Here is a 27912-nt window from a genome sequence, read left to right as displayed (position 1 = left end):
TATTTTTTACTATTTAACTTGATTGATATATTGCCATCGAATCTCTTTACGATATTTACAGATTTGGGACTTCACCCTCGTTGAATTTAACCATCAAATGGAGAGCGGAGTCAACAGCGACGAACTTCCCGCCATGTTCCACGAGAGACTTCACGCTGCCTTGGAGCTCATCGTAGAATTCTTTCACGCAGACGGCCAAGGCATCAGCATGGACCTTATACGATCTCCGTTTTATCAACAGGTTGAAGAAAAACTGCAGTATCATAGAACCGATACAGAGACTTTAATAGAAATGTTCTACAGTCAACGACTACAGGAACAGATTACCATACAGACCAGTCCGTATGGCTCTTTAGCAGTAAGAGCATATTTCAATCACGATTCGCTGTGCGTTGAGGTAAGTAGATTGAGATTTTAATTACCTACATAAACCTAAATTAAATAAAATAAATATACATAGACTGTTGCGTTTGGATTTAATTCGAGTCTCTGACCATTCTCGAACACGTGTTCCTGGGTCTACCCGTCGCCAGAGAGACTTGTAAGAAGACTGGAACTAAATCAAAATGCACCGACTGGTATAACAAATAGTGTAAAATAATTACCAGAGTATGCTTTTAGCGACCTCTAACGAAGACAGACTCTGCAAAAGGTTCGAGAACAGTCCTATTGGGTAAACAATGAAGATGGTGCCGGAAATGTGAACTGTGTGCAACCAGTATTGGTCGAGTTGGTGAAAAGAGGGCACCCATGAAACAATAATAATGTTGGTAGTTCTATGGAAAGAGTAGAAATCGACATTGCAGGTCAATTACCAGAAACGGATGATGGAAATAAATATATTATGCTGGTACCTATATATTATTTTACCAAATGGTCTAGAGACTATCCGATACAAAATCAACAAACTGCTACCGTTACAGTACTTGTTAAAGAATTCTCATTCAGATAGAATGGTCGAGAAGATGAACCGAGCAATGGGTAAAGTGTAACCTGTCCAAAGTTGTAGATCAAAGAAATTGGGACCAGCACATTCATTTATTCCTAATGGCCTACTGCTCGACGTAAATGAAACTACAGGCCAGACTCCAACCTGCCTGATGTTGGGTTGTGAAGTTCGTTTACCCTGCGACCTAGAGTTTGGCTGCGGACCTACCGAAGAACATGTTGCAAGCGAAGAATATGTTGAACGAATTGTTAAGAATGAACAATATTCATGAACTTGCCCGACAACACTTCCAGTTAGCCAGTGTCCTGAACCAAAGATCAATATTATTCTCAATGCAAGAATGAAATCTTTGAAATAAGTGAATTTGTCTGGCTTTATAATCCACAACGTCGTCGAGGCATTTCTCCTAAAACATAAAGACATGGGAAAGGTCCGTATGAAATTAAAAAGAGAATAAATGACGTAATATGCCGAATTAAGAAGTTGCCAAAAGGTAAACCAAAAGTTGTTCACCATAAATCGTCTTGCACCTTATGCTGGCCCAAATGAAACAAAAGAAGCACGAACCATTAAACATGAGATCAAAGATGAACCAAGACCAAGCTTTACGGAATTCATGTCTAATTACGCAGAAAGAAAGACGGCTAGATTCGGCGTGACCACAGAAGTCGAGCATGATCTATTTAGTGTTCCGGAAAACGTCTCTCTAGCCCACTGTATTGCCCAATACGTGGAGAAGACTAAAGTTGAAAGTGTACCGCGATTAGAAGATGGTCCTCGATCTTTGCTGTAGGAGGAAGACCACAGATGAGATGACTAGACGACATAAAAAGAATGACCGGAACAACTTGGAAGTATGTTGCTCAGAATAGAGATCGATGAAAGGAGTTAGGAGAGGCCTATGTCCAAAAATGGACGATAGAAGGCTAAAAAGAATATATATCATCTACACCTGCAGATTTCCCGTTTTGTAGCCTGTTCATACCATTATTGAGTTTTTTTAGTGTAAATGGAGTTCCTAAGTGGTTTGTTCTCTGATTCAGCCTTCTTCTAGTATTTGGGTCTTTATATTGGTTCTTAGTTCTTCCATTCATAAGTAGTTGAGTAGCGACTTGGTTTGCTGTAAACTTGCAAGGTGGCTTATGTTTCTTAGGATCACCGCTTTCATGCTATCTTGCTACTATGTGTCATGTCCATTTTTTCGGATTTTGATCTTTCCGACTTGACACAGCTGTTGGAGTAGGGCCGTTTCTCAGATGCATAGAGGATTTTGTATGTTCTCATTACTTCTTTCGACTCATTGTTTATCACCGAACATATTGTTGTCTACGTCCCCTAGGGATAACTTTCCTAGGCACGTTATTTATTAATTCTAAAAATTTTCCTAGTTTTATGGTTTTGCTTCAAGACTTAGCAGCTCAAATTTTAACATGTCTACAGACTTTTCCCTGTTTACCTCTTTGAAGTTATATCCCCTTCTAAACAGCAAAGGAGAGAAATCAATGAATCATTTTAATTCAGGAAGAATAGAGAAAGTAGTTCTATATACTCGAGTTAAGAAATACCATAAATCGGTAACAATCGCTATGTATCTTTGTAATAAAAGAGATAAATATGTAAACAAACATTAATCTGCGAATCAGATTTTTTTGCAATGCAAAAGAAAAACAGTTGACATGGTTATCTTATTTCTATGTTATAAACAATTTCTTTGAATATATACTGATCCGCGGTCTATACTGTACTCAGAATATTTAGCTAAATTTTAATAACGAAAATTGTTACCTGCATAATATGCGTTTATTTTCTTTCCTCTAGTTCTTCTTGCAAACTTCCAAGTCTGTTTATTTAGAGAACAAATTTAATAAACATTTTAAAATTGTGCTGGCTCCCGCCTTTCTTGTATGGTTGGCACTCGATGTGCACTACAAAGTTTTTAATTGGCTTGCAACTCGGCTAAAACTAGAAATGGGGGGAAATTTGTTTCCCAACAAAACAAAAAAAATGCGACTAGTTAAAGCGAAAATACATGAGATAATATGTTGATATATCGTGATGATATAAGACGGTGATATAAAATGGAAAGGTAAAAATACAGGTGTAATCTAAAGCTTTTACAGTACTTTACCAATATATGGTCGAGCTGTCAGAGTGCCGTTAATAAGAACTAGAGCTGGTCTGCTTCTCAAACTTTTAGCACCCCATACCATAATGCTTAATTATCTTGCTGTATGACGCTCAACAGCCAAGTTTATATTTCGTCTCTCACCTCGAAAACGTCTTACCCTTACGCCCATCAGAGCCACCCAAACAAAACCTAGATTCATCTCTGAATCAGACAGAATTCCATAGACCATTCTAATTTTGCCGAGCTTTACACCATTAGCGTCGTGCCTTATGCTGTGGCGTTAAAGTTAACACCAAAATCGGACAGTAAGCTCTCAGTTTCATTTCAAGTAATCTTTCATTAACTGTTCTTCTTAAGACTACCTTTCCTGTAGCTGCAACTGAATCATCTCTTACTTGATGTACACTATCCCGTCTATTTCTGAGAGCAAGTAGTCTAGTATAGCGCAAATCGCGAATATTCTAGGGCGCCCAGATCATCCACGATGCCGATAAGTCTCATCATTGGACCACCAACTCAAAACTCTTAACAACGTTTATGGATTAGCTTCAACTCTTCGTGAAATTTTCCTTAAACCAAAACCTTTTATTCCTACAATACGTCCTTTTTCGAAGTCGCTTAAATCCTTAAATGATGAAAATTGCCAACGACCGTGAACTCTTGGCATTTTAAATGTTTTGGAAAAGAAAAAAACTTGATATTGTCAATTAAAAACCCATTAACTTTTTTCTCTGCTGTTTCTGATTCAATACCTTTCAGTACGATTTCCTAAGAGTATGCGTTAAATAATAGAGGTGACTATATATATCCTTGTTTGATATATATAGTCACTTTCCGCATAATTTTGACTTCTTCGTATTTCACGCCTAATTTTAACTAATGTTGTATCTTGTCCGTACATGTTTTTGCTTCTAACAATTTCCAAAATGCTTATTAAATCAAAAATGAAATAGATACACTAAACAATATAATATTTAAACGTAGACAAAATTGAATTTTCAAACGAATCGAATAAATGTCACAACGTAATTTTGTTAAATCCATGGAGTGAACAAATCACAAAACATCACTGAATAATTTAGCAGGTCGTGACATTTCATATGAAACAAACAATACCAAAATTACAATTCGTTCATACCGGGCCCAGTTGATGACAAGCAAATGACATACGCTTCAATTATCGCTCCCCATAAATCATCTGTGGGGGAGAGAAACCGAATTTACTGCTATTTATACCAAAACCGCAAATTTTTACAATTTGCGTAACGACTGATATTTCTCCTTTGTATTTTTATCCGGAGTTTAATAAATAGTAAAATAAATATTTTTTTACTCGCATATATTATTATGTCCTGTGTAATTTCGATCACTGCAGTAGAATGATAGATCTGTGTTTATATGTCCATGAGCTTTACCAATACTACAAAATACATTTGACATTAACTGACAATATTATTGTTTTGATGTCATTTTTCCTCTGGATTTAACGTAATTATGAAAAAATCAACGTATGTTAACATAAGTGAATGCATACCCAGGGTTTAGTGAAATTTTTTTATTGTTGAAAATAAATAAAAAACCATAAGGGAAATGTTTTTAATAAATATTAATAAAAATGCCATATTAATTAATATGGCAACTTATAAAAACATGCCGAGTATAATTTGTTCTTCGACGTATTATTTTATTATTATAATCGACTTAAACTGCAAATTCCATAGGTGGGCCAACTGATATGTGAATGGCCTCGTAGGGGAAAGCCCGGGGAAAAAAGTGGTAAACTTTTTTGGATCTTTTTTAGCGTCCTAAAAATTAATTAATGTAGTATTAATGTTACTGTGTAAATTTTAGCATAGAAATGAAAAAAATACTGGAGAAAACTGCAGAAAAAAACGAAAGTACAGATGGTGGGTCCGTCTATGGATATCACGTCGAAGTATGTTAGGGGCATCTAATAGTTTAAAATAAGAGTCAGCTCTTAAAATCTCATCAAAAGTCAGATATTGGCATGAGAGATGCCATTATCAGCTCGTGTAAAAAGGCAAGTGATATTAAGATTTTTGGCTTCTGGAAATCCATTTGCACATTTATAGTACACATTAAAAGTTTTTTTACTGTGTCCAATATAACCTCAACCATTTTACTTAGAGCATTATCCTTTCATTCCTATCTTTATATGACGGAAGTTTGCAGTTCCATAGGCAACGATATTCTTTGTATTTACATCTCTAAAAACTTTTTTGTTTCCTCTGTCGACCATTTTATTGATGTTTTTGAGCATTTAACTTTTGACATTGTAGAAAAAATTACAAAAACAACGCTTTAAAAACGCAAACTGGCGCCAAGAAATACAACTCTACTTTTTACTTTGCTGGCGCATGGATTAGTGGCGCCAGTTGATTTGAATTGTTTTCATGTGCCAATAAAGTGGCGAAAACTCGGTGCATGTGGAAACCCACGTTGAGTAACAGATTCGCTTCCAATTATAAACTATGTACTATGTTAACCTTTTCGTTTTTCTGGACAGGGTCCGAATTATCGTCGGCTAAACCATTCGACATTGAATCATATGCAAGTCGGCCGCCTGTCTGATCGACATATTATTACTTTGCTTGACAATATTTTTCAGTGTCCTTATTTGTACCAACTGCTTTTACAACCCTTTCGTGTATTTTGGCAAAAGTAATTAATAGTTCTCAACTTTATGCTGCCAACGTCATAAATTTCGATATATTGCAGAGAATATCCGATTTTATGTATTTACAAAGTTATGTTTTACTAGCGAGTTAAATTCCGTAATTGTACCAGTATTAAAATAAATGATTTTACTCTGCAGCGTTATATTTACGAATGGTACATCCTCAGCAAGCCGGCAGGCGTAACCAACGCGCATTCAACCTTGAAATACAAAACGAAATTTGCCAGTCCGTACATTTTATATACCTACAACAACAAAGTCCTGAACAATAATATTTTAGCGATTTATTTTGTGCCTTACTAAACTGAATGTAGTTTCAATTTATTGCTTTACACTGCTATGAAAACCCTGCAAACCCACAAAAAATAACTGCGGACGAACAAAGATTACTAAAATCTCCGAATAAATACAAAATTAGCGAAGAAGATAAACAGTTGCAGATAGATCAACTGTTAACACTTAGTTTATACATTATGTCAAAATAAATTCACCTAATTTTCCATCGACACGCTACACACCCCGTTTTATAAAAAAAATATTTTATTTTCCGATCGATTTCTCTCCTTTTATTATATTTTTCACATTTTGTAAACGCGAAATCGAACACCCGTGTCGTTCAATTTAGAGGAAATTCAATGTATTTAAAAAACATCACACGCGGAATGAACAAACAATCGTTTCACATCATTAGTGCCATTATATCGACTGCGTAGACTATTACAGTAACAACCCACTTGGCTTTGTTCGACAAAACTGCCCTCTTGCAACGTACAATCAGCAATTGGCAACGAGAAAAGCACTTTTAAATCACTTTTAAATGCTTACAGAAAATATCTCTACTGTTGTAAATTTAAATTCATTTTTTATTGATTACTACAATATTTTACTTTTAAATTTGCAACAATTATTTCAAGTTGTTATGGCAAGCAGGGTAAATACGTATTTTTTTTAAAGTCGGTACAAAGACAATATTTTTTTAGTATGTCAAACGTGGTGAGTTCCAAAAAGGTCTGCAAAATAAATTCGCAATTCTTTAATTAAGTTTAAATAGATATAAGTATATTTAAATATCGTTAGATTATTAATTGCCCTATTATCCCTTCTAACGGAAATTAAAAAATTTAGTATACAGGGTGAGTTTTTAGTGCGACATCGGTCAATAATTCCGTTGTGGTACAAAATATCCAAAAAATTTATTTAGAAAAAATGTAAGCAATGATATTCTCCATACTTGGAAAATATGTGCAATTCTACAGGGTGATTAATAACAACGTGGTATAGCAAACATACAATTTTTTAAATGGGACACCCTATCTATTTTTTCATATTTATATTACTCTCATAATTCTTGTTCTTACAATATTGGGTTTTTCATTACTATACAGAGTATTTAACAAGTTATGACCATTTTTATTTCGAAATCATTAGGAAATCAACACCATATATCTAAAGAAGTAGTTCATAAACAATTATTTATTTTATATAATAAAGTAAACAATATATTGTAGTTTTTAAATTAGGTTTAATTGACATCATTGACTAAAATTTGTATACAAAACAAAATTACGATTTTCTCAATTTTTTTTTTAAATGGATCACCCTGTATTTTATTCTTTAGAAATATTCTATTTATGATACTCTTTTATTTTTATTAAGCATTCTCTATACTTAAACTTTATTTAGTAGAAATAAGTATTAAGTATTGAGTGATAATATAACAAAATTATTTGTATTCAATAAGTAACTAACAAAAACTATAAACCATAGTAATATGTAATGAATGTAACAATTAATGTGATATTAAGTAAATAAGTCTAAAGTAAATGTTCAAAATGTCTACCTTCAACGTCTATAGAAGTTTATAACCGATATTCAAATAACCTAGCCACATTTTTTAAAATTTATTTAACCCCACATGAAAAAACAGTTGGTACTCTTCTGCCTATCAAAAGTTATTATTTAGATGATTGTGAATAGGAGCACTGTGGTGAACTACAGCACCGTCGTGTAAAAACCACATTTTTGTTGAATATTAAGCAGTACATTTTGCAATAGTATTGGCAAATGATTATTTAGAAAATCCAGATATATGGCACCGTTCACACGACCGTCAAAAAAATGAGGGCCAATCATATAATCACCAACAATGCCACCCCAAGGCCCAAACATTTATAGAGCACCTAGTTTGACTATGAGAGTTAACAAAATAGGGATTGCTTGATGCATAGTAATGAAAATTATGCCGATTCACCGTTCCATTTTGTGAAATGTAGCCTCATCTCCAAAAAGCACATAATCGAAAAAAATCTGTCTCTTTGCACTTGCTGGTGAGACCATTGACAAAAAGCTAATCTGCGTTGATAATCATCGACTGTCAATTATTGATGTAACTGTATGCGGTGAGGATGCAGATTATGATTACGAATGATTTCTGCTACCGAAGTTTGACTATGTTATGTTAACGTGAAATTTCACGAGTGCTGATGTGGGGATCTTCAGTAGTAGCTATCAGTACATCATATTCCTTTTCTTCACTTAGAACAGTTTTGGTTCTCTCATATATTTTTTCCATATACAACTGACCCAGTGCGAAAAAAACGATCCGTTAATTTTGCAAAAGCTGTTGTGTTTGGCTTCCTCCGTTCAGGATATCTTCTGTGATATATTCTGGATGCAAGTAAGCAATTTCTCGAACTTTCTTCTAATAGAGAGATTGTATCTGTTGACTCTTCTACAGAAAAATTCATTTTTAACAATAAAGACAAGCCACATGGACCCATTAAAAAGTTAATAATATGAAAACTGTCATTTTCAAAGCTTACTATTTTACCTTTGCAACTGCCACAAATGGGCTTTTACTTATTAATAACTGCGCGTCACAATCGACAGTTAGGAATGTTTTATTAAAAATTCCTGGCTTAGAATACTGTTGATATAACAATCTAAAAATTGTTACATCAATTGTATATTGTTTTTCTTTCTGTTTTGTTTGAGTTATTTATTCAATAAAAATAATCTTGTTATATTATTATACAAAACATATTATCTTGTAGGAATTTTAGCAATCTTTTGTTTCATTAAGGAAATATGATCTTTGCATAATATCACATTTATTGATACATTCATTGCATATTGTTATGGTTTATATTTTTTGTTAGTTACTTATTGAATAAAAGTAATTTTGTTTTGTAGTTCATCCTGTATACAAATTTTAGTCAATGATGTCAATTAAACTTAATTTAAAAACTAGAATATATTGTTTACTTTATTATATAAAATAAATAATTGTTTATGAACTACTTCTTTATATATATGGTGTTGATTTCATAGGGATTTCGAAATAAAAATGGTCATAACTTGTTAAATGCTCTGTATAGTAATGCAAAAGCCAATACTATAGTAACAAGAATTATGAGAAGAATACAAATTTGAAAAAATATATAGGGTGTCGCATTTAAAAAATTGTATGTTTGCTATACTGCGTAGTTATTAATCACCCTGTAGAATTCCACATATTTTCCCATGTATGGAAAATATCGTTGCCTACATTTTTTCTAAATAAGTTTTTTTTTGATATTAAATACCATAATGGAATTATCGACCAATGCCTCACTAAAACCTCACCCTATATAGTAAACTTATGAGCTTGTGACTTAACATCCAGAGAAGAAAATGTTCTGGACAACTTCTTAATGTTTTCGCACCCTTTTAGTCCACGTCTACGTTTTCCATGTCTACCACTTCTTACTACTACGTCTACTAAATTTTCTTGCATTTTTCGTACAATAATAAAAGAAAATCCCTTTTCTTTCGAATTTTCATTATATTACTTCATGTTTCACATATATTTCATTATTTTCGATACTGACGTGACAAGATTTTTGCACAAACTCTTTAGATTTTCGCCCACGCGAAATGCCATTCTATACGTGAGTGGTGTACAAGAACAGCAATTCATAGGCGTCGCAATAAATGCAACGGTAGTTATCAACATTTAAGAAATATTTTTAGATTTATTTTATGGAAAATCCTATTGATAATGATATTTGACATTGGTAAAAGATATTTCGCGTTCTTCCTTCATTTTTATATAAACTGAATTGTCTATTGTCAACTACTGTTAATTTGTTATTAAATAATATATATGTTTTCCCTTTCCTACAAACGTCTAATTATTTTATGATGTATCGACAATTTATCGTATATCACCTAGTATGTTTATCTGTCATTTATGCTGGTTCTAGTAGAACTTTCATTTCTAAGCGTTTTTCTAACAGTGAACTAAGGACTTTTTAGCATTCTTCGGTAACAAAAGTCAATATGAAATCGACACTCCTTGTACGTTCGAATTATAAAATGTAATTGAATTGAAGATTGTAATCTAATTTCGGGAGATATATATGAGATAATTAATCTCGTATGCGAACCAGTACCCTGCAACTTAGATTGAAAATATATTACGTTTCTGCATGTCTACATTTTTCGAATTTTGTATATCAATATTGTTGAATTGTTTCAGGTGCTACACGCCAGAGACATCATTCCCCTCGACCCCAATGGCTACAGTGACCCCTTTGTCATTATAGAACTATTGCCGCACAGAATGTTTCCGCTCTGCAGCACTCAACAGACCAACGTCCATAAAAAGACGCTTAACCCCAATTTTGACGAATGTTTTGAGTTTAGGTGAGTAATACAAAAGTGTTCATACGTTTCGAAACTTTTTACACCGAGGTGCAACTATAATTTGTATAAAATTGGAAGATTTTCAGCAGCAAGTTGTGTTATTCGATGGACTCGAGTGAATTTAAAAATATATATGACTTTACTGTATATTGTATGGGCGTGTTTTGTTAGCTTATACCGAACGTAGAGAAGGAACGAACTGCGGAAGAAAGAAATAAATATATTTTTTTGTCTGAACTTAGGTATAACATTTGATAATTATTAATTCACATAAATCTGATTTACACAAATACTAATTTTGTGTCAAATGGAAAAATCGTTTTCTATTTTGGTTCACACTTAAACGGTGAATAAATTTATTGGAAGTGTAGCTTTCCTGTCGCAGGCTACGGACGGAACGGTGGATTGCACTGTGGTGTAGAAAAATAAAACCGACTGTAAAAACTGTAACGACTGTAACGACCCATCGCGCGACCACATACTACGTGGAGTAGTAAATGTAATGCCATACGTGTTTATTAATAAAATAAAATTTACTGTTTTTGATGGGAATACGCCACAATTTAAATTTATAAAATGTTTATTTTTATATAAGTATTTTATAAAATAAAATACCATCGAATCGAATAGATTATTAAATCCTTTAAACAATGTCTCAATAAATTGCAAGCATTCGAAATGTGGATATATCGAAGAATGCTGAGAATCTCCTGGACAGACAGAATAACCAATGAAGAAGTACTAAGAAGAATAGAGAACAGCAGGGAGATACTGGATTCCATCAAAATAAGAAAACTACGATATCTGGGTCATATAACACGTGGTGACAGGTGCTCATGAATTCCTAAAACTAATAATGCAGGGATCCCTCTGGCCAATAGGGTCCCTCTTCTGCGACCTCTTGAATATGAAATTGGTTTTTAAAGTGCCGGTATTCAAATGTTTGTGGGAACTTATTTAAAATTAAAACGTAGTTAAGGCGAGGTCAACTTCGACAACTACGCTGCTAATTCCTCTTTCAGATGATTCGGCAAAAACCTTAAGAAGCAAATAGCTTTTGGTCGCTGTCACGTCATCAGCCAGGGCTTATCAAATAAATTTTTATTTTTAAAGGAGAAATATGCTACAATCTTAGTTCTACTGAGATCGATCCAGTTTCTTTTAATTGTTCACAAATAGTTAACTTTTTGAACTCCTTTAAGCTGTACTATGTTTAATTCTTCCTATTAATTATTTTTAAATTTGTGTTTTAGCGTATCCTTAGAACAATGCCGGCGTCCGGATACTATGATAGGTTTCACAGTGATGGATCATGATGTTATAACTGCCAATGATTTCGCCGGAGAGGCATTTTTATCCTTAGGTAATATACCAGGAGTAGCAGATATCGGGACTGGTGTGGAAAATTTCCATGGACTGAAACCCGTCGAACTGATTTTAATGCAACAACACCAAAGAAGTAAGTTCTCTCTATTTTGGATAATTTGTTTCCAAATTCAAACAATTTTTATTCATTTTATTCTTTAATGGTGACTTCTTTACAGCTCTTAGTCTAAAAGCATTAGTTATCTTTTTATATTGTTCTTCGTTGTTACTATTTCTTTCTAGATTACAACAAAATTCACTCCACGCAAATAATTTAAACAATATTCGCCATACTTCGAGATTGTTTTCCTATTACGTCCCCTTACTTAATGGTAATGGTTCGTAGGTCGTTGTTGGCTAGAGCTGTCGTCAATATTTCCGCGAAAAAAATTTTCCCTACATCTTATAAAAGGTTTGTGTATACAACTTTCACCCCGAACTATCCTCTACTTTTATTTGTCAGAAGAAGAGGATAAATATTTAATCCTACATCCTAATCCTAACATGGTAAAAATTGCTACTTTGAAGGCATGCTCAAATTGTACCGTCAAAACTGCAATAGCAGCCATGAACACAAGAATTCGAGATTAGTTATTAACCGAGTGTACTACAGCTCTCCAAAAAGTCCACATCTCCGAGAAAATGGAAATTTAATTACAGTCAACCAAGAAGTGTGTTTTATTTACTAAATCAGTTTCTTATTAGTACACGGTATAAACGACACTTCACAGCTTGATCACCAAGTTCCAGACAGTCATTGCTGATGACGCCTTCTGCAATACAGTTACAAGATTACTCGTTTTTCGTTGTAAGTTAATTTTTTATCTTACAACTTACAAAAACTTACAAAAATTTAATCTGCAAGTTCACAGGGCTTCCTCTTTCTCCTCGTTCAACGTACTTTCCTCCCGGTTCGATCTTTGTCCAAAGAAAATTATCTCTTATTGAAATAAAATATTGGCAATCAAATGCTGCTGACAAATTTTCAAATCTGGTGGCCTCTCAAAAAGATATCGACAGCCTCGCCTCAGATAATTTGTTGTATTAAAAAAACTTAGAGTTTGTTTGAAAATATCTACTTTTTACTGCGTGGCTGCTACCAAAAACTTACTTAGGTACAATCACTTACAAATAATGTTTAATATTAAGAGCGTAGGTGCAAAATTTCATGCCAGTGCTTTTTAAATGCATTCATTTTTTTCGAATCCTGAGAAAGCTAACAAATATTTCTGAATAATTTAAACACATAATGAAAGATTACATTATTACCGAGGGTCGAAAGTCCCTTAGAATAAACAAAAAATTGTTTTGAATGAGATATTTGAAATTAAAAATTACACTAAATTTTCTCTTTTTTTTTTTCACCCCTGTTACTTATTAAAATAAACATTATAGAAGATTTCAGGAACTTTAGGCCCTCAGTAATAATGTAATCTTTCATTCTGCGTTTAAATTTTTTAAAAATACTTATTAGTTTTCTCAGGATTCGAAAAAAATGAATGCATTTAAAAAGCATTGGCCCGAAATTTTGCTCTTAAAATTTGCAATTAAATACGCTCTTAAGAAGAAACCAAAACCATATTTTAATGTTCAATGTCATTATTCCGTAAAAACTATTATACTGATTTTGTTCTTTCAAATCTATTTATAATTGATCGTTCGTGGAATCATTTTTACTTTGTAAGTACATTTGTACTTACAAAATTAAAATATTGTACTTACATAACTATATAATTTTAATAAGTTAAGTTTTAATGTTTTGTCAATTTAAAAATTTAATGGATTAATCTCAAGTTTTTAAACTAGTTTTATACAATGTTATTTAATTCTAATTTCATTGTATTTACTAATACCATATTTTAGCATATCCTGATGAAGCAAATAAATTTTGCGAAAGCTTGATTAAAGAACAAACAGTTTCACTTTCCCGCCCTATTAATGACTGCATCCTCAAAATAAAACGTTATTTTATATTATATATATATATATATATATATATATATATATATATATATATATATATATATATATATATATATATATATATATATATATATACGAGATAATTGTAATTCCCGATCTCCTCCGACACCACGACAGAAATCAGAAAATCGTTGAGTACGTCATTCGAAGTTTGTTTATTACGTACACTCCATCTAATTTAAATACCGTTGCACGTCATTATCATTGACAGAGATCGAAGTTGACATAGTTGTCAAAGTATAAAAAAATCCTGAATCCATTTTAAATCAAATAGGTCACAATTATTGCAAAAGTGCAAACAACAAAACAAATTAATATTTAATGTAAATAAATAGAAACAAAACAAAAGTTAAAAAATAATCTTGGTATAACAATTTGAGCATCTTGTATGCGTCGTATGAAGATGTAAAATGGAATACTTAAACAAAAACAACACTTTTTTCATTACTTATTAATTTCTAGTCAACACCGCAACTGTCAAATAAGTGTTACCATTTTATGCCAAAATATCACCTTCGTTCGATTACAGTTACAGTGTGTTCCGAACAAATGTTCTTCATAAAAACGCTTTATAATGCATTTATACAAATTAAATGAAACATATTATTGTGTATTTCTTTAAGTTAACATTAATAGAAATCTTTTCTACGCGTATATAATAAAATATATATAGTGGGTGTAATGCCAGTGTACTCGGCAAAGTGATTCTAAAAAAGAACACACCTACCGCCTAAATATTTCGTGTTGGTATCATGTAACCTCACGGACTATGATGCGGATGACGTGCAACGGTTTGTAAATTAGATGAAGTATATGTCCGGTTCATTTCTTAAGTAGTAGCAGTACATAAATTCGATAAAAATACACTGACCTTTGTAAAGCGGTGAATTTGTATCGGTTTTAAATAGTGTGAACAATTTGTTGTAAGTTGAATTAAAAATAAAAGCGCATTTGTTTAAAAAGATAAAACAAAAAATATACTTTTATTGAATATAGAAAATAATTTCTAATAATATATGAAATAATTCTTTATGGTCCACAGAAATGATTTAAATGTATAACCTTTTATGACTGAACAGTATCCCAATCTGTCATAAAAGCTGTCACTTTCCTGGTAACACTTCTTGATTGTGACATTTTCTGCAATTTTCGAGGCAATAACAACTCTCACAATTTTTAACAATATCATGAATTGACTGTACGCAAGGAATTGGTCTCCTCTCAAAGAAACACAGAAAATAAATCTACACACTTTTATCCAGAATTGCCACCACAAAACTATTTTACTATTTGAACTTTTTCTGCCGGCGTATAAACAGACATGTTTACAAACAAATTATTGGCGACGGGTCAACGAAGCAGATTCGTAGAAAGTCGACGGCGCGCATTGTTGCCATTTATAGGGTGTATATCTAATTTAAAACTTAACGTGCTGTAGATTATTGTCCAGGAAATAAATTATACCTATACAAATACAACAGTAAACAATCAAGAGACAGATAAACAAGTACAAACTGTGTTTATCACTCTATGACAATTTAATTGAAACGTATTTATTATGATGAATTATTAAAATTTTAATAAAAATAAAGGTGTAGGAGACACATATACCTTCTGTTATTGTATGTTATATTTATTTCGAACTATATGTTTTAGATCATCCAATTTTGCAAATATTGGAATACAGATCCGGCGACAAAGTCGCTGCCGAATTCGTCAAGAAGCAAAAGCAGCGATTTGCCGTCAAATAAACAACTACTTCATATCTACAACTATCCTAATAAATGTGATGAATGTGTATTTCCCAGCACTGAAATAAATGTATATGTCTATATAAATCTAATTGTATAAAAATATGTATTTACGTAAAAACCGAGAAATGTTTTCGATGAGATATACACAAAGAAATCAAAAATATAACTTTAAATTATAAATAAATAAATGTGGGATAGTTAAAACGATAAAACTTGCTTTGAATTTTAGCTCCACCAGAGGATGTACGTTTTTATAAATAACATTTAACATTAATGAAAAATTTTAATGAGAAAATGGTTTATCCATTAAAATATGATATGTACATCTTTAATATAAACGCCAGAACTGTATGCAACACGTAGTACAAAAATGAGTATTTATGTGTTTTACGTGTTGTCTACCGTGTTGTGCAGCAATGTTTTAGTCCAGGAAACGAAGTTTCCACCTCACAATTTTTTCGGAAAAGATCGATTTACTTGAAAATTTGGAAATACGTAGTAGATGTCCGTATTTAAAAGGGTTAAAATAGTCAACAAGTATAGTTAGTGTATCAGACAATCATTATTTAATTCATCTGAACAAAATTTCACTTTTTTAAGCTTTTTTAAAGATTTTGGCAATAAGGGATAGTTTTCACCCTTAAAGTATAAAAAGTTCCCGCCGGCACAATATATATTTTGTAGAAGAGGGTAAGTTGAACTTAATCCTAAATTTTTATGCAAATCGGTCTTTTCCGAAAACATTTGTGGGGTTTTGTCCTACTTAAACTTGTTTACTGGACTATTTTATTCTACTACTAATGCGATTAGATGAAATCATTTTTTTTTTTAACTAAAGCATGAAACCGTTAATAAGAAGTCGATTAAAAATTTTGCTACGTTTATATTTCCTAAAAAATTTCACTTTTGATTGATTTAAAAATTGCAACCCTCTGTATCTCAGCAACTAAGTCTTTAAAATTAAAAATCCACAATACAGCACTGTGGTTTTATACAATACCATTTGAGTGTCAAAAATATACAAGTTATATATTTTTGACGCTCAAATGGTATTGTAAGAATTAAAACTATTTATGTACCTGCGTATTTAAAATCAAAATATAAATAACATTTAAAATCCCTCTGTATCTCAGCAACTAAGTCTTGGTTAAAAATCCACAATGTAGCACTGTATTGTATATTTTTGACGCCCAAATGGTATTGAAAGAATTAAAACTTTGTATGTACCCGCATATTTAAAATCAAAATATAAATGACATTTAAAATTAATGAAATACTTAACGAGAGAAAAATATTTTTTGTAAATAAAACAGATCACCGAAAACATTTCCGGAAATGCGAAACAAATAATTGAATCGTTAGTCTAACAAGTTAGTAGAAATACTTTTATTTGGATTTTATATGAATCAAACACTGCATATTTTAAGCGTATGAAAATCAAAACAAATATTTTGTATCAACATCAAAATGACTGCCAATCTCTTATAAAAAATCACCTGTGTAGTCACAGCGAAAGAGTTGTTGGTGAAGTTTTCCAAATTTTTATGAGAGTATTCAAATATTTTAGAGGTTGAAATAAGTTGATTGACGTTTCAATCTCTACTTCGGAAATCGTTCTCAAAATACAGTATACGAAGTGGAGATTGAAACGTCAATAAACTTAGTAGTCATACCATTTTCCTGCAGTTGTACCAAGTCTGACCTTATATTAAAGATTGTTTATTACTAGACTATGAATATGCTCTAGCTGAAAAGGGTGCGACATGTCAGGAGAAGGTTTTAGAACGAAAATTCGACATTAATTGTATAACCTTTTATTGCTAATATATAAATAAGTGTCGTCATCATATATACGACAAATTCTTTGGTAATTAAATTCCATAATTAAACAATGCCTATGCAATTAATAAAAAAAATTCGGCAATTGAAAAATTCAGGGCAACTGTTTAAGGGTCGTAAAATGGCCACACCCTATCTCAGTCGTTCTGCAGACGGACTTAGATCTACTGATGTTGTGGGTGTAGACTACATAATATATTTAACAGACATTAGACTGCTCATAGAATTAGACTGGTCATAGTTGAAAGAGTATAGATGCCCGACCTTAGACTTCGTCTTTTCTCAAGTCTTTTAGCCACGAGTTCTGGAGTCTTCCTACTGATCTTTTGCTCTCTCTCCAGTTCCTTCTAATATGATTTTTCATCTCCCAACACATGAACGAAGTATTGTATTTTGCTCTCTTTGGTTACGCTTAGTAATTCTTTTTGTTTGCTCATACGCCGAAGTACCTTATGGTTGGTAACTTTTTGTACCCATGGAATTCTCAGCATCCGTGTATATATATATATATATATATATATATATATATATATATATATATATATATATATATATATATATATATACATTACAAAGGCATCTATTCTTTTTTCTGTTTCAGAGTCCATTGTCCAACTTCCACAACCATACAGTAAGACAGAGAAAACATCTGATCATTCGAATGAGCTCTAGACTAAGGTCTGATCTTGTAAAAATTTTTTTCATGTTCTTGAGTGTTTTCCTGGCGTGTTCGATTCTTGATACGTGTAGAATTTTTTTTCATTATTTCATCTATATTGTTATAAATTTTTCAATTTCTTGCTCTGACTTGTCATTTGTTGGGGCGTAGACCTGGGTACTATTTAGGTTTCTGTGGGTAAGTTCAACATTGCTACTCTATCATTTAAAGAGATGAAGTCTGTGACTAACTGAACTTTAGTTATGTTACAATATGCCGATTGGAATGGAAAAAATAATTTTCGTTAGTTTTAGGTTGAGTACTCGACTTACCGTTACCAACATCATTCCCCTGCACTTCAAGAAGCTGTCTGAAAAAGTAGCGAGACTTTGACATCTACTCTTACACGTGTCTTTAATACCCGTACCACGATTAATTCATACAATACTCTCACTGGCATACAACTTTAAAAAGAATAGTAACAAATAGAGTCGCTGGCAATTATTTCGTCAAACTCAATGTACAAAATACGTATCTACTAATTTGTTAGAAAAATACTTATAAGTGTGTATATATGTATTTCTACCTGCACATCTAGACCTTACTTTGAACAAACATTACGAATTTTTTTTTTAAACTTTCTATATAAACGACTGTATAGTCCCTAAGACCTTTACGACTGCAACAAAAATATAAAATAAATATTTTCATCGCTTACCAAGTACTCTCTCAGATATATATGCCGAATTTAAACGAGCCTGTCAATTTTTTCAAAGTAAGGGGTCCACCAAATACAGGGATTTTCTTACCAAATCCGCATCATGTCATCAATCGGCTTTCTCAACGTTATTTACGCTTTTATAGATTTTTTCAAACATTTCTTTTATTCCAACGTAAGTGACAAATGTTAACGTCATGAGTTTTGCAGTAGTGAAAGTAAAAAAATTATATTACCACAAAGGGACAATTATAATTCTCGTTTTTAATAGTGTATGTAGTTAATAGTTTAATAGTATTGAAAATACAACAAGTTGGTAGTTTCATATAAATGTCGTTTATCACGTGGAGCGGAATTGGTGGGAAGAATAAATTGTATTTAAAAGAAATACACAGCTGTTGCGACAAATTGAATATATTTTATTAGATAAAATATATTAAAATTATAATTATTGATAAATCTATATATAATACGGAATGATATATTTTGAATGAATGGGCTTTATTGAATGTGGGGACCCCTCGGTAATAATTATTAAATTTTGTCCACTATAGGGTCGGTGCTTTATCCATTAAAATATAACAAAATAGCCGGTATAAACTCCGGAATTGTATGCAACTAGTGATATACAAATGAGTATTTATGTGTATTACGCGTTGTCTACCAAAACGAAAATATAATAAAGTAGCCCTTGTCAGTATAAACGCCGGAACTGTATGCAACAGGTAATACACAAATGAGTATTTATGTGTATTACGTGTTGCCTACCATACTACACTTTGCAATGTATATCGGTGCAGCAAGGATTAATTTCTATTATTGATGCAATAACACCGATGCTGACACGAAAGATTTACTTGCAGGTTTATATATGAAATTCCGTATTAACTTCACGAGAAGTAAAGTGTGACTTTACATTGATAAAATATAAGTAAAAAAAATATACATGTCATAATAAATTTACAATAAGATATTTTAAAAATTTTTGCAATTAATTAATTTCTTAGTTGCAAGCTGCGCATGAGCTATATAAGTACTGCAAAACTGGGATGTAGATATAGTATCCACCTATTCAATTCTTTGAGTGTTATGTCCTTCTGAAACATTGAAAACCAATATATTTTGTCTACTGTTCAATACCCTTGACGCATTTTGTGGAGCCACTAGGTTCTTGTTCTGCCTTTTCCACGTTTGCCTTCAAGTTAACCGTTGATTATTTATGCTGCAGTATATTTATTTAATATTTTGCACATGGCCAAACTACTATAATTTTCTGTTCTTAATGTTATTAATTTAGTTTTGATTATTAATTTAGCTTAATAAATACTGATTTTACATTTTTAGCATTCCTCTGCCTACATTTTGAAAGTTTCGTATTTCACTTCAAAGGAAATTGCATTTGTTCTGATACGCCTTGCCTGATACTTTTTAGAATACTATTGGCAATGGAATTAACGTTTCTAATAGTGTAAATTGTTTAAAACAAAAAGTTCTATGTAGGACTATATTCATACGATTCTATGAACTAAATTAAAAATAATATCATTAATAGGTATGTACAATACATCCTATCGCATAGATGTATAGTACATCCTATTTCCTTCGACCACCTTTATTTTAAAATTTTCCATTATCAAAAATCTTCAATTATCATTGGTATACCCCTTCGCCAAGCTGTTTACGCACTAATGTCCTATTTGGTAAATTATTTTAACTTTATTTATAGCATCATCAGTCTTCCTTCGTTCACACTGTAAATTCGTTCATTCTAATTTTTTTTTTTTTTTATTTAATACTCAGTTATTTGTAGCTTCGATTTTGTGTGTGATTTATATTTAGGGAGAATATTCATTTGTTCCGGAATTTTAATGGAGTATGTAAAAAATTATTTTTGTATATATATATAAATCATCATCATTCTGCCTTTACAACCCTGCGTGGGTAATAGCCTCCTCAAGAATTTCTCTCTAGTAGTCTCTATCCATCGCCTTTCTCCTTCGTATTTCCATATTTCTCATGTCTTCATCGATGTTATTATAAAACCTTGTTCTGGGTCTCTCTTCTTCTCTGACCAATGGGTCTATCAAGGAGCGTTTTTCTAGCTGGGTCATTTTGTTCTATCCGCATTACATGCCCTATCCACCTCAGACGTGCTATTTTAATATGTTTTGCGATATCAGGTTCCTGGTGTATTCTCTAAAGTTCGAAGTTGTATCGTTTTCTTTACACTCCATTGTCATTCACTGCTCTATAGATTCGCCGTAGTACTTTTCTTTCGAAACATCTCAACATGTTTTCATTATTGTGTGTCCAGGTCTCTGAATCATTTTCTGAATCTGTTAGGACTGGGCGTATTATTGTTTTGTAGACTTTTATTTTTGTATATCTCAATATAATTGTGGATATAAGTATAAGAGTGAGCCCAAAATAGCATCTGTTGGTCTTAATGGTTATTGGTATTATTTTTAGTTTTAAGAAGCGCTCCAAGTTCAATAATTTTTTTAGATGTGGGAGCGTTTTCTTCTTCGTCTCTTTCATCTCTTATCAGGATATATATTCGGGAGAGAGAGAGAGAGAGAGAGAGAGAGAGAGAGAGAGAGAGAGAGAGAGAGAGAGAGAGAGGACAGGTAACACTCATTTAATAAACCTTTGAAAAGTGAAGCTTGTTTCGATGTGATCGCTATGCTTTGTGGCTGTGCCATTACTACCTCTCGCAGGGTTACCAGGTGTACTGATTTTTCAGTAGATCTACTGATTTCAACTTCAATTTACTGATTTACTGAAACACTATTTCGATCTACTAAAAATTATGTAATGATAAAATCATGTTTAAAAAGCGATCATTATGTCAGTGTTCAATTATAAATTTTGAAAATTGATATATATCCATTATTCTCAATCTACTGAAGAAATAAAATATGACCTGGCAACCTTTCTGGTACGGGTTTAGGGTTCAGTCCCTTTTTTTTCCTTGTCTGAGGAATCCCAAGTTGTAGACAACACACGATACACTTTTTACATTAGGTGTTGCATACAAAGTAGTTCACATTTAATCACTAATTTATAAAACATATATAATTGCATTGTTTTCAGATTTTTTGAGTACGTGACACCGCTTTATTATAAACTTTATAAACAATTTGAATGTTGGTCGTCGTGGAACTGTCGTTACATTCATTATGAATTTGCTTTTATTTTCTGTGATGTTTCGGACGATTTGTGACGAAACTTCTACCAACAGAGAGTTTATATTTATGTTCGCCTGATTTTTTATGTTGACCTAAAGAAACGTTTGCTTTTTTTTTGAATACGCCTTATTTACTACTTACTCATCCGTGGCTTTACACAGCATATTCTGCTAGTCGTTTACCACATCCCATTCGCCATTTCTTCTTGTCATATATATTTTCTTCAGTGCCCCTTCATTTTCCATTGCCCGTTCTACTGTAATCTGGGCCGTCCTCTTTTCCTCCTGTTTTATTTCCTTTGGTAAGTTCTCGGCGGTATTCTTGTCTCGTGCATCCTTTGCATATATCTATACCAGAGTAATTTCTGCTTTTCTATTTCGTCTTTTAGTTTGTCTGCTTCATATTCATTAATTCCATAATTCTTTCAATTTGCAATTTGTCTATTAGTGGTAATCTACAGCTTATTATCCAGAACATAATTTTCGCTGCATTTATTCTGTATCCATTTCGTTTATTTGTCATTCACGTCTCTGATTCATACAATAAAGAGATTTCTACTATAATTTTAAAATTTTGATCTTTAGTTTTGTTTGTAATAGCGTCTCTCCATATAACCGAATGTAAGTGTCGTGTTATTGTCTTTCCTTTCTTTATTATATTTATTATATCCGTTTCATCTGATCATCCTGTAATTGTTAAAATTACCTCCAAATATTTGTATTCATTTATTTGTTTTATTGAGATGTTATTTATATCCAGATCTTCTGAGGTGTTTCAGCTTTTTTTATCTAGTTGTTCTAGTTTTATCATATCCATTTTTACATTCAAGACTGTAGTTTTCGTTCATCTTTAGCTTAACATAATATTTTATTACGGAAATAGTCCAATTGGCAAACAGCCAATGCACTAAGGCACTCATTTTTAAAATTGTAAAGAAGCCAGTCGTTAACTGCAGAAAAATTGCAGATATTTCTAAAAGCTTCCATCGCTTTGTTATCGTTATCTAGTTTTTTATTGATTTCTTTTTACCATATTTTTATTTAATGTCAATTTATATATCGTTGTTTATTTAATTGTATTGCTTTAAGTAAATCCAAAAGTAAAATTAGCACAAATTATATAAATTATTCCTATAATTTTACTATTTTTAGGTTAATGAAGTAAAATCTTTTTGAGTAGACTTCCTTTAATCTAAATGCCTTCGTGTTAGTCAAGACGTAATACATATTTGTATATTTATGTGTATTACTGGTTGTCTAGCGTGTTCGTTTAACTGTTGCAAGGTTCCTATATAGTAGGAAATATAGACCAAAAAATATTATATGCAACACCTAATACACGTATTTCTACTTACTTGTATTACTTGGTGCCTACTATGATAGTTTAAGTTTTAAAAATGTATTTGAGGGTATGAATAATGATAAAGCACTGTTGTTTCTATTAAATACAAGAACATGTTTGTTGAACAATATTTATTCCTTGTAATATACCGCAACATGAACACCCTAGAGCCATATATAAGTATCTTTTTATTTTTGCTACTGCAACTTTTGTGCATTTCTTCCTAGCTTTAACTATAATAATGAAGTTGATTCGTTATTGTAAAGCATGTAATATAAACAATCTGTAATTACCAATTCCTACACTTTTCTACAAAAAAGACGGAATTAGAAACTTTAGAGAGTATTATATGTTTGCCTATTGTATTTACATGAATTATATGAGTATTTTTTTAGCTCTATTCCAATCACAAAAGATATTTGATAGTTAAAAATTTCCTGTTGAAAGGCTTTTTAATAAAATTATTACATATCTTAACAGAAAAGAATATTTCTTAAATATCTATTTAGTTTTTGAATATAAGTACTAATAATATTGTGTACAATTGGGATCTTGAAAATTCAATAAATAATGACTAGAATGTTATGCCAATACTTGATTTAAAATCTTCATGTGGTTGGACATAGTATATAAATTGTTAAATATGGTTGTTTGTGTGTTTTATATTGGCCAGTTTTACAATTGATACATCTGTCTGAATCTGCTTCATTTGCACTTGAGCAAAATTTTATTTTATGCGGATATTATATTCGGAATATTACTTACTATCAGAACAATCTGGCTTTAGAATAGGTGAGCGGTGCTCTCGTAAAAAGATGCTTAGAAACGGAATATACCGACTACATTCTTTTGCATTTCTACCCCACCAAACCTTTTTTTATTCGATAAAGATTTTAAAGCTTTTTATAGAATTGGAACTGATTTAGTAGTTTTTTAGATAAAATTCCCAAAAATTATCAAGTAAGGTATTTTTTAAACAAAATGTTGCAAATAACTCTGGGAAGCATTTTTCGAAAAATTACCAAGAGGGGAAAAGTATTGACTTCGATGAGATACGTCTAAAAAAATTTTATTCGAAACGATTTGGGAAAACGGCTCATTTGGAAAAATAAAAAAAAATACATTTGAACTTGAACAAATAGAATCGAATAAAAATGATTTGGGGCGGAAGAACTACAAAAAAAATTAGTAGGTTTATACTCTGCGTATAGGGGTAAACCGCTCACCTATAAAAATTAAATTTAGAAAACAAATTTGTTTTTTAGTGATAGAAAGTTTTTATGATAGAAACTACGTACACTTGAAACATTGATAACAGTGATTAATAATTTCTAATATATTTGACAGTTACAATAATACACATAAAATATTGCTCAATCTGCAGATTAGCCAAACAGTCAGATATAATTTTTTGATACATAATTTTACTGTACTTTGACTGAAATAGTTTATTATCTTACCCAGGTGTAAACTTAGTTCTACATTTATATATGAATAGTTCAGGGCATTGGACGTGGTTTATTAAAGCATGTAAATATTCATATTCAGATCAGATATGAACACTTTCTACTGTAATATGGGTTTTTATGAGTGTTTCAATAAGGCAGCAATCGAGCAAAGATGTATTCGGTCATCCACCAAAACTGTCAAAGCTTGAAGCTCTTGTCCAGTGTTTGAATAAAACCATAAATCAAAAACTTTGTTTAAAAACAACTTAAAAGTTTTCAAAATTACAAATTTTAATTAGCTACATCTTTGAGCTTCCACTTGTTTGAATTTTATTAATTAATTTGATGAAATGTTGAACTGTTTGGCCCGACACTGCAATAAAGAACTGTAAGTTGCCTATATTTGGCGCAAGTCATTAATAAATATGTCACCTGAATAGCCAGTTTAATTAATTTTAAAAACTCAAGTATGTTTGTATTTTCATTAATGTTTTAGTCATTTTGCCTTCTTGAAATAATTGTAATCGGTACAAAGTCGTCACAGTTTGGGCATGCTTTATTTATTTATTGATCACATAAAAATCACAGATAATACTGGTTTTTAAGGGAGACTCCTATATTTTGCAGATCTTTTTAGCTCAATATTACATCGTTTTCGAGAGTTACGTATGTTAATATTATTTCTTAAAGTCTGATTAGAGTCTGAAGTTTTTGTCCAGATTTAAATATTTATGCTCTGAACTATCCAGTACATGGAGTATAGGTTTTCACGGCCGGTATCTCATAATGATACGTTATTTTCCGGGCTTATATGCCGTGATGTAAAATTATTTTTCTTCTTAAAGTTTCTCAGGAGGCTAAAGTAGACATTATTAAAGACAATGCGGGAACAATTAAGCCCGGAAACGTGTCTAATGATTAAATACATATTTAAAGATTATTTATATTTTGTAGGATACTCTAGAAGATCTGTATATGAAAATTATGGCAATCATTCTCTAAAATATGTGTAAGATGTAGTTTTAGCTTTTACATTTCTTCTCAGAATTATCCTAAATGTACCAAATAACTCAGTCCGTGCTGTTGCTTGCGGTTTTTCTTACTTTTTTTGAATACTTGTTTATTCTATCGAGCTTAATGTACTGTATGTCAATTCAAATAAACAACAAGAGATTTCTCATAGGCTAGATCAAATTTTAAAGTTTTAAATCACTGTGTTGATGCAAATCATATAAAATGTATCCTATATAAATATTATTTTCAATTATTAACATTTACTATCTATGTCTTTTTTCTTCTCTCAGTCCATTTTTAGTTTCTTGATTACTATTACTGTGTCCATACTGTCTACCCAAAGACCTTTTTTGTCCTTTAACTTTACTCTACTTATATTAGGGCTTTTCTTCTTTATAAATCGTAAAATATCGGTAAAAGAAAATCAATTTAATGGGAACATTTATATGATTTACATTTACATGTGTAATTTTTAAGCGATGTTGGTATGGTTTTTATAAGGTGGTCTATTATAATGGAATAAAGAACTCTTTAGGTATCTCCTGCGTTAAATGCAGTGATTAGAATTAGTTTCCCATTTTTATTAAGATTTTTTAGACTTAAATATATTTTTTGTTAGTTTTTCTATTTATCCGTCAATGTAAATTGCATATTTTTAACTCTGTATTCCAAATAGCGCGTTTTACCAATTCTTTCATTAATTTTCGTAAAGGTATATTCCAAAAAGTCAAAGTAAATAATACTTGTCTGCTTACTTTCGACCAATGAACGTCATTTGTAAATAATATAGAAAGAATAAAGAGTATCTTAAAAGATTTTATGTGAATTTTTGTAATTTTAGAAAAATTTGGTTTAAAGTTTATATAATATATAAAAGGAGGAATGTTTTTTGTCATTAAAATTAAATAATCTGTTTAAGTATACAATTATAAAGTGTATATGTGAACATTCAGTTCATGTCCAGTAAAATATTTCTTATTTTTTTTTATTTTAAAACGTTTGACTATGTTTTTCCTAAGACTAGAAAAAATGGAAACGTTTTAAGAGAACTGTAATTTGCTTGTGCCATTGTATTAATAGACCACACGGTATAAAAATAATGTACTGATAAAATTTGATTTAGTCAATACTATAATGGATGTGATAAATCGATATTCTTATTGTCTCCCCTGCAATAAAAAACTGTAAAACCAGAAAATTGTTTTATTCTAAATTTCCATTTAAGAACTGTTTGTTGGCAATTCTTAAAATTTTTACTAGCGTCATTACGGCAAAACCTACGAACTAAGTAGTTCAGCAATTCTTCGAAAGGGAACATTCGTTAAATTTTTACTAGCGCCTCTGCCGCAAAACCTATGAACTATGTAGTTCAGCAAGTCTCCGATAGGGGCGCTATAAAAAACTTTTACTTACGCCACTGCGGCAAAACCTATCAACTATGTACTTCAGCAAGTCTCCGAAAGGGGGCGTTGTAGAAATTTTTACTAGCGCCACTGCGGCAAACCATACGAACTACGTAGTTCAGCAATTCTCCTAAAGAGGGCGCTTAAAAAAAATTTACTAGCGCCACTGCGGCAAACCTATGAACTATGGAGTTCAACAATTCTCCTAAAGGGGGCGCTATAAAAAACTTTTACTAGCGCCACTGCTGCAAAACCTATGAACTATGTACTTCAGCAAGTCTCCGAAAGGGGGCGCTGTAGAAATTTTTACTAGCGCCACTGCGGCAAACCATACGAACTACGTAGTTCAGCAATTCTCCTAAAGAGGGCGCTTAAAAAAATTTACTAGCGCCACTGCGGCAAACCTATGAACTATGGAGTTCAGCAATTCTCCTAAAGAGGGCGCTAAAAAAAAATTTACTAGCGCCACTGCGGCAAACCTATGAACTATGGAGTTCAGCAATTCTCCTAAAGGGGGCGCTATAAAAAACTTTTACTAGCGCCACTGCTGCAAAACCTATGAACTATGTACTTCAGCAAGTCTCCGAAAGGGGGCGCTGTAGAAATTTTTACTAGCGCCACTGCGGCAAACCATACGAACTATGTAGTTCAGCAATCCTCCTAAAGAGGGCACTTAAAAAAAATTTACTAGCGCCACTGCGGCCAAACATACGAACTACGTAGTTCAGCAATTCTCCTAA

General features: G+C 31.8%; 1 protein-coding gene across 1 annotated transcript in view; it reads left to right on the top strand.

Moving 5' to 3' along the window:
- unc-13-4A (BAI1 associated protein 3) overlaps positions 1-26955 on the top strand; it is a 225044-nt gene extending 198089 nt beyond the window's left edge. Inside the window, exons 15-18 of the mRNA XM_072530868.1 lie at positions 62-397; positions 10295-10461; positions 11715-11920; positions 15466-26955. Of these exons, the coding sequence (XP_072386969.1) occupies positions 62-397; positions 10295-10461; positions 11715-11920; positions 15466-15560 (804 nt within the window). The 3' untranslated portion in view covers positions 15561-26955. The remainder of the gene's footprint in view (positions 1-61; positions 398-10294; positions 10462-11714; positions 11921-15465) is intronic.
- The last annotated feature ends 957 nt before the right edge of the window (positions 26956-27912 follow it).

This window comes from Diabrotica undecimpunctata, chromosome 4 (genome assembly GCF_040954645.1).
Source record: "Diabrotica undecimpunctata isolate CICGRU chromosome 4, icDiaUnde3, whole genome shotgun sequence".
In the NCBI taxonomy this organism is placed as follows: domain Eukaryota; kingdom Metazoa; phylum Arthropoda; class Insecta; order Coleoptera; family Chrysomelidae; genus Diabrotica; species Diabrotica undecimpunctata.
The sequence above is the reverse complement of the archived record's forward strand: the minus strand, read 5'-3'. Positions and strand labels throughout refer to the sequence as shown.